The sequence below is a fragment of the Bidens hawaiensis genome, unplaced genomic scaffold, assembly GCF_021521415.1.
Source record: "Bidens hawaiensis isolate Kalapana, Puna unplaced genomic scaffold, B.hawaiensis_p1.1 tig00038700_1, whole genome shotgun sequence".
NCBI classification, from domain to species: domain Eukaryota; kingdom Viridiplantae; phylum Streptophyta; class Magnoliopsida; order Asterales; family Asteraceae; genus Bidens; species Bidens hawaiensis.
The window spans coordinates 188,728-196,949 of record NW_027496814.1 but is presented as its reverse complement, the minus strand read 5'-3'; the positions used below and the strand labels follow the sequence as shown (position 1 = coordinate 196,949).

At 37.2% G+C, this 8,222-nt stretch overlaps 2 protein-coding genes across 2 annotated transcripts; both read right to left on the bottom strand.

The window, feature by feature from the left end:
• Positions 1-1,906: 1,906 nt before the first annotated feature.
• On the bottom strand, positions 1,907-3,454 carry LOC143590637 (peptidyl-prolyl cis-trans isomerase CYP21-1-like). The gene is made up of 7 exons (XM_077071061.1): positions 3,297-3,454; positions 3,061-3,139; positions 2,922-2,969; positions 2,818-2,841; positions 2,530-2,712; positions 2,380-2,455; positions 1,907-2,308 (listed from the first exon to the last, which is right to left on the bottom strand). Exons 1-7 carry the CDS (start codon positions 3,438-3,440, stop codon positions 2,122-2,124), a joined length of 741 nt encoding a protein of 246 aa, XP_076927176.1. The 5' UTR covers positions 3,441-3,454; the 3' UTR covers positions 1,907-2,121.
• Positions 3,455-5,118: 1,664 nt separating this feature from the next.
• On the bottom strand, positions 5,119-6,549 carry LOC143590636 (thaumatin-like protein 1b). Its single transcript, XM_077071060.1, has 3 exons — positions 5,797-6,549; positions 5,622-5,704; positions 5,119-5,533 (listed from the first exon to the last, which is right to left on the bottom strand). The coding sequence occupies exons 1-3, from the start codon at positions 6,546-6,548 to the stop codon at positions 5,529-5,531; spliced, it is 840 nt and encodes a 279-aa protein (XP_076927175.1). The 5' UTR covers position 6,549; the 3' UTR covers positions 5,119-5,528.
• Between the last annotated feature and the right edge of the window lie 1,673 nt (positions 6,550-8,222).

Sequence of the window (8,222 nt, the reverse complement as noted above, 5' to 3'; positions counted from 1 at the left end):
GGATATATTTAGTAAGTAGAGGTTACGGATGGCACTCGGTTGAGTTTAAGATGTGTTGGTGTAATCCTAGTTTTATGCATGATTCAAAACCTTGTTTCATGTCTGGGTTAATACAATATTTGTTGTCACAATGGATGTGCGGCTGTCTAGTAAGTTCTAACTTAATGTTCATCAAAGTTATATCAATTATAATAAAAATATTATAACACATACGTTCCACGTAGGTGCAAAACATTTCTTCCTTTACCATTCCCATACATCATAGTTAATAGGTCTATCATGTCTAAATCTGCTATCATTCCATTCTGATGACCATATATTGCCATCCCTTTCCATTACACAATTGTACAACTGCGGGTAAGCCACAAAGGCACTACCAGCTCATTAACGTATGCCCCTAAAAGGGACTCGCATATGCCCATAGAAGTGCTCATCATATGCTTATAGAAGAGCCTGTGTAGATCTAGATCGCACATTGATTTATACAAAATACTCGGTATATATACTCATTCATCATACTCATTTATTTAATATACTTGACTTCGGATAATATACAACCATTCCCTTACCCTTACAAGCATGCACACCACCTCAAAAACATGTAGAAAAATTACCTAGAACTCACTTGGCCTCTAGATGAAATTAACGTCAACTAATTCCTCTACTTCAAACTCATGGGAGGCTATATAAAGTTCACATATGAAACTATAAATTTCCATACCATTTGAAAATTCCTATTACTTGCTAACACCAAGTTGTCGCACCCCCAGTACTCGCATACCAGAGTTCTCACATACTATATATAAATCCCGCACACTAAGTACTCATATACTGAAGTTCTTGCATGTCATAGTATTCGTACAACCAAAGTATTCGCTTAACCCTATGCGTTAACTAGGCTAAGCAAATACTATGTGATATGCAAAAACTAGAAATGTGATTACTATACTTAGGCGAAAACTAACTACATGTGTGAACTAATATCAAGCGACGACTAAGACTTGTGAAGACTAGACTACGCGATAACTATAGCAAGTGGAAACTTACTAAGTTCCTTAGCTTGAAAACCGTAAAATGGTGCCTAAAACTTTCTCGACCCAAAAGGCCACAACTCCTCCAAGATCCTACGTACCTTTAATAGAGTAATTGGGTCAGAACCTTTGCATAATGACAAATACTTACCTTTTATCATTGTTCAATAAATAAAGATATGAGTACATATTTTTATCTTTTCTACGAAAAGTTATATTTTTGGTTATATCGTAGATACACTTCGTAAATATTTTATAAAGTTAATTTACAACTATACCATAATTAGGACTACCAAACGGGCTGTCAGGTCAGAATGGGTAGCGGGTAAAAACATTTAGGGTAAGAAACTGTATGGGTCAAAAAAGGTCAAATAAAAAAGGGTTGTTTTGGTTCGGGTCCAAATTCATAATAGTAGAAAATTAATGCTGATGCCAACTTTAGGCTCGTCGATTTTACCCGTACCCGATTAACCCACCCACCCGATTTCGCCTGTACCGTATTCCACCCAACCCGAACAAACCAGTTACCGTAGACCCAAAAACTGATCAAACAAATTGTTATTACTTATTAGGGTCATCAGGTAATAGGGTCGTCAGTCATGCATCGGTTATCAAAAACCCGAAAGATCATCTATGTAACATTCTAAAATGATTCATACTTTGCTTTTGAGATGGATAAGATATATATACCCTGTGCACAGGTCCAGGTTTGTCGGGCCAACTTGAGGTATGCATCCCTACCCTGCGTTTCTACAAGAAACTGTTTCCACAACTCGAAATGTCACAGTGTGACATGCACGTCACATAGCAGCAACCTTACCATTGCTTCAAGGTTCGCAGCCATATGGATTATGAGATATATATTTTAGTTCTGTATGCCGAAAACCAACTATACCTTCATTGATTTCCACATGTCACTACACACAAGAAACATGTGAAGAAAGAAGCATACCAATGTTTTCTAAACATAAAACTCACAGTTACTAACAAGTGTGCTGAGAAAATAGATACAGATGAATGTATTACCAGACTGCAGAAAACACAAAAAATGAACACAACCCATTTTGTAAAATCTAGCAATTCATGAGTGTCATGATTCAGCAGCAATTATAGTTTGCAACTCAACATCCCACTGGTTCTTGGGAATTTCACCTGAATCGGCAATAACCACCTTTTTTCTAGGCTTACCACTGTAAGTACCTGCACCACCTTCAATTGCATACACTGTATCCATCCCTTCAATAACTTTCCCAAACACAACATGCTCCCCATTCAACCTGCAAATTCACCAATTAAAACGCCTCATTGGGAATCAAATCGATGATTCTGTATGCTGTTTGATGCTTACCAATATGTCTTAACTGTAGTGATGAAGAACTGTGCCCCGTTAGAATCTGGTCCTGAATTCACCATGGCCACCATACCTGCAGCAACTGTAGCTTTTAGAATCATCTAATAACGAAGCAGAAGACATTGTTCGTACGTCAAAAGTCAAAACCTGCATGTGAATGCTTGATCTTAAAATTTTCATCACGAAAGACTCCACCGTAGATGGATTCATTCCCTCTACCATTCCCATATACAGCATCTCCACCTTGAATCATGAACCCGGGTATGATACGATGGAAGGGTGTCCCTTTATAATGTAAAGGTTTACCGCTCGCACCCTTGCCAAATTCCCCTAATCCCGAAAGAAATTTATATAAATTCCTAATTTAAAATAATACCATGTGTGTGTATCTCCCATTTATGAATATACGAATATAGTATCTGAAGCATCGGTTACCTGTGCACAAAGCTCTAAAATTCTCTGCAAACACAAAGATCAAATGGAGTTAATGTCTGCATCTCACGACGCAACAGATAAGAAGGAAGACTGAAGGCTCTTACCGACAGTTTTTGGTACAACTTCACCGTACAATCCAATAACAATTCTTCCTGCAAACAGTACATTTCAAAGATTGAAGTTGAAATGTTATCTACAATTATTATTATTAACAACAACATTCATGGAACCAAAGAAGCGTACCTACGCGTTGTTTATCAATGTCAACATCCAGAAACACTCTGTGTGTAATTTCATGCACCTCTTCCACTGCATCTTCCTCCTACACACACACTTTCAACAGGTTAGAACCCAATGTAACCAATAGAAGATCACATAATAACTTACAACAAGATTAAGATGTTCTTCAGATCAGTCGGTCAGAAATCAAAACAAACCCTAGGAATCCAATAAAATAGAAGATGAAATGCAATAATTACCAGTTGAGAGGATGATGAGAAGGCGAGGAAGACGAAAACTGAAGCGATCAATAAGAAGATAACAAGAGATCGTGGCCGTACAATATTCCAGATCGCTCCACTCATCACTGACTCGGCTTCGTCTTCGTCTTCTTTCTCATACATTCATTCAATCCACCAAATAACACTCTTTAGTCTTTAACAGTATGCAATAATAATAACAGTTTGAGATCAATAAAACCCCCACCGACCACCAATTGAAGCAATGTGTATGTGTTGTTGATTGTTAAATCATCCGCTTTATGTGCGGATTAGCAGATCTTGTGAAATTGATGGATCTGTGGGTTTTATTCAGTTCATTGGTGGTCTTGAATGGGTTCACACGCCAGGTGTTTGATAAATTGTCAGCTTCTCACACTTTACTGTAGTATATGTATATGACACTCCTAGCTCAACCGGGTAATTGTCACGGGAACTGGATTATCCAAGCCGTTCGCTAGTTACTCAATTCTGGATCGATATAAAAAGCTTGAAACAAGTCAAGCTTCTTCAAGCTCGAGCTGAGCAGATCCTCGAATAAAGCTCGTTTAGTTATCTACCCAAGCTCGTACCTTGTAAGGGAAGCTCGTTTAGACTTATCGAGCTTCAACAATCCTTGTGTTAGTTTTGAGTTTTACTTCTATTGGAATTCTATATTACTTTTACACTGTATAGTCGTCTCAAGCCGAGCCTAGGCTTTTTTAAGGGTTTTCTCAAAATAGATAAAAAAAATAATTAAAAACATATATAAATTAATTAATAAATAATAAATTAGTCAAATCTGAGGTTGAAAAACTACTCACAAGCTGAACTCAAGCTTTAAAAATTAAGCTCGAAACGAGGCTCTTATAAATCAAACCCAACCAAAAGACACAAAGTAATCCGCTTTTTAATAATGTTTTAGAGGCGTTAATCATAAATACTTTTAGTAACCTATCTTATGTTAAATTAGTTTATAACACCCTTTGATTATGAAAGCTTTGTTTAATTCAACAAAGTTTATAACACCCTTTGATTATGATTTATGAAAGCTTTGTCTAATTCAGCAACTAAGTTGGCAAGACAGGCTAGTCGAATCACGACCCACACACAACACATGAATCGCTCCGTTTTAGATGGTTGGTTTAAACGGGTTTCGATTGGGCCAACTAACATATTTTTTTTCAATCTTTCCAGCTTTCTGCAGGAACCATTCGTATATAAAATAAATTAAAACACTTTATAATCGGTCACAATACGGAAAGCAAATGAAAGCAATAAATTACAAATACTTCTACTACATAAATAGTATGAAACAAACATCAGAATTTGTTCAACATGGGTCCTTTAAAAGATTTTTCAATTCTTCCAATAGAAAGCGTATGTTTCCACGAGTACAACAGCCGGAGCAGTGGCATTGCCAGGGAACACTCTTGACACCTTGAAGTTGTTGAAGATGAAGTAGAGTGAAAGAAGGAGATTGCTAACAAGGATGAGGTACCATACCGGTACCTATACTGAAAACCCGATCCCCAAAATCGCAAATTCTTAGTACCGGTACTAAAATATTCGGTTCGGTACCGGCATTGAAGGTAAAATTCGGGAAATACCAGTACCGTATCGATACCGAAACTTTAGTACTGATTTTGGTATGAGTGTCGTACCAATACCAAATTTGATCATCCCTAATTGCTAGACAGTTTATGTATTCTCTTAAAAAAGTTTCAATGCCCAATCATCAATCATCATTAGCCTCCAACATTTTCCTCTCCATCTTTCCTACTGTTTCAGGTGTGCAATATGTGAACCGATGGTCTAGTCAATGCTAATGCTAGAAGCCCATTCATTCGGCTAGATCAAGTAACTGTGATCAAGCTTGACTAAAAGCTGACTAGCCATGATCAATCGGCTAACAAAGATCATGGCCTATATGCCTTCTAAATACTCATCTCTTTGAGCTTTAACTTAACTTACAAGCTTTATATTTGGATTGTCATTCAAAATCTAATATCTTCCAAATCAACAACTGTTAGTGGGGTTTTAATGATTGTCAACAACAAACCAACAAAGAAAAGATGAAAAGATCCTACTTAGTTTACTTCCTTATCAGATTATCATTTTGCAAGTCACCTAAACCTGCCCACGCAAATTGAATACTAAACAAATCTAGACACAACAAGAAAAGCGCATGCTTCGTCATTTACCAATCGTGTAAAACCTTAGTCCAACTGCAGATTACTCTGAACAATAAAAAAACACAAAAAACCAAGTCATTACAGTTTCCTTAATGCAACTGGAAATCAAAACACAGACCAAACCGAGACAAACCTGAGTGGCGACCGATATGCATCATGGTTTTGTTCACAAGCGGCAAATCCGCCTTCTCCTTCCTTGCTTCCAACAGCTTTTCACTGTCAAATTTATAAAAGTGACAACATATTTAAGTTTTTAATCACAAATAGTAGAATCAATCATTAATTAATAATTAATAATAATTTACTACCTAGTATATGGTAATGGGCAGAAAATGATCATATAATCAGCACCAACACATGTGAAGGTACTAGTTTTATCATCATACGCGTAGCTGTAAGACCGTGGACACACATGTTTAAAATATGCCGAATACTCTGTCGGCGGACAAGTATCCGGCGTACTAAACTCTCCACTACAACAAAACCTGGGATCACCAAACGCCTCACAGGCGCTCTTGCACGCCACCACGCTCCGACCCCTGGACCGGGCCACCCGGAGCGCAGTGGGGCAGGCACGGTTCAGGTCAACCAAACACCCGGTTGAGCTGCACCCGCCGCTCTTACCGTCCCTCGGTATCACCAGCATCGGTAAATTATACCCGTCCACTAAACTAACATCGTAAAAATCCAAACCCTGATCAGCGTTTAATGTAAACTCCACCAGCGTGGCGGGTGGCTCGGCGCCACGGCCTTCGCACTCGACTTTGCCCGAGCCGCAGTCGGCTGTGACACAAGTTAATTGTCCATTTGGATTTGTTGTGCAATCGGTGCGGCCCCATAGGCGGCCTGACCAAGCTACGGGTACTCTTAGGGTTCTAGATTTACCTGGGGGTAGAGTGAAGCCGGTCGGGTTGAGTAGGGGTCTGTTGGCGCCGGTGAGGATGCCGGGCCAGACGGTGTGGCGGCATCGGTTGATGATCTTGAAGGTGGTGGGTTGGACTAGCGATAAAGATGAGAATGTGAGGATTATTGTGATGAGGATAATATGGAGATGATCCATTAGAATTGGAATTTAGTGGAAGAATGAATAATAAAGGGAGAAGGGGAAGACAGCAGAAAAGTTGTGATTGGGATTTGGACTAGTTATTAATGCTTTTTTCCCACCAAAAATTGGTTTATGTTAATTTTCTCTTTATAAAAATAAGTTGATATAATAAATCGGGTTTTCTTTTTAAAAAATTATTATGGGTTTGGTCAACAAAGTTAAGAACTGGGTTAGTTAGGACAAGGTTTTGGGTATGTTCGGATTTTTGGTCGGTTTAGTCGGGCTTTTATTGATTTTTTGTTGGGTTGGTCGACCGAGTAGAGGTGGAACCGGTTTTAGGTTCAGATACAGTTTCTCTTGAGAAACTAGAACCTGGTTTGTAGCTGTGAGTCAGGTTCCAGCAGGGTTAGGTCCGAAACCAAGTTTTATGCAAGTCTAGATGTAAGGGTAAATGATGATTATACAAATATTCATGTGATTTGGTATTAATTTTAATTGTGATTTGGTTTGTTAACTGAATCTTAACAATAATTGACCTAACATTTGTGTTGGGACTTGGCCACTTGGGAGTTGGGAGTTCAACCATAAAGTTCCCAAAAGGCCTAAAGACTGAGAATTGGGTTAGTTATGCTTAGGCCCAATACGACAATCACTGTGTTAAGACCCAAAAGATTTCTCACTGGGTTTGTAACTTCGTACCAAAATCAAACTGTTTATCGACCCTTGATATAGGAAGGGAGCTGCTAAATAAACACCTCATGGTGATGTATTCTAGTGATCAATCCATAATAATTTAATTGCTTTTAAGATTACGCAGCCGTTTAGATGATTTGCCTAGGGCCCGAAGGCCCAAAATGCGTGTTTAAAGTGAACAACCAGGGGCTAGACGCCCATTCACCATCTAACTAATCTATTAAAGCAAAACATGTATTTTACATGATCTTCAAATATGTCATTCACATGGAATGCCAGTTAATCAATTTTCATTTATACATATTCTACATAAATAGGTTATTGACCCGTGTATTACACAGACATAAATATAAATAACCGTCCAAGTAAATGTATATATAATTTCAAACGACAACATTTTTTAAATATGTATTTTGAGACAGCAATATAATTTAAAATTGTAAGTCATATCAAACGAAAACGTAATATTGAAATACATGAGCTTACAAAAAATGACATTACTTAGTAGAATGTTTACAAACAAAATTTTAAACTTTAAAACATAAACTTCAAAAGCTACAAATTTTTACTTATAAACAATATTTTTTTCTTTGTTTGCAACTTTCTCTTGCTTATCTAAAATAAGTCTTTATTTATTGTTCGTCTCTACTCTTCACTCTTAATAAATCTATATGAGATTGACCATGTATAAAACGGGTCTTTTAAGTATGCCAACTCTTGCTAGAGACTAACCTAGACTTTTGTTGATGATCATTGCAGAATCAAACTACAACAGGAAACTGTCTTCTCTAAAACTTAAACAGAAGTTTTTTTATCCGAATGTGTCAATTGTGTATATATATATATATATGCTTATATGCTTGAACAATTTGTAAATTTTGTATTTATGTCAAATAATTTTAAATAAATGTTATGTTTGTCCTTAACTCACATATAAAAATGCATTTTAATAATCAAAAAATTAATAATTCATTTTAGTGAACATAACACCATCTG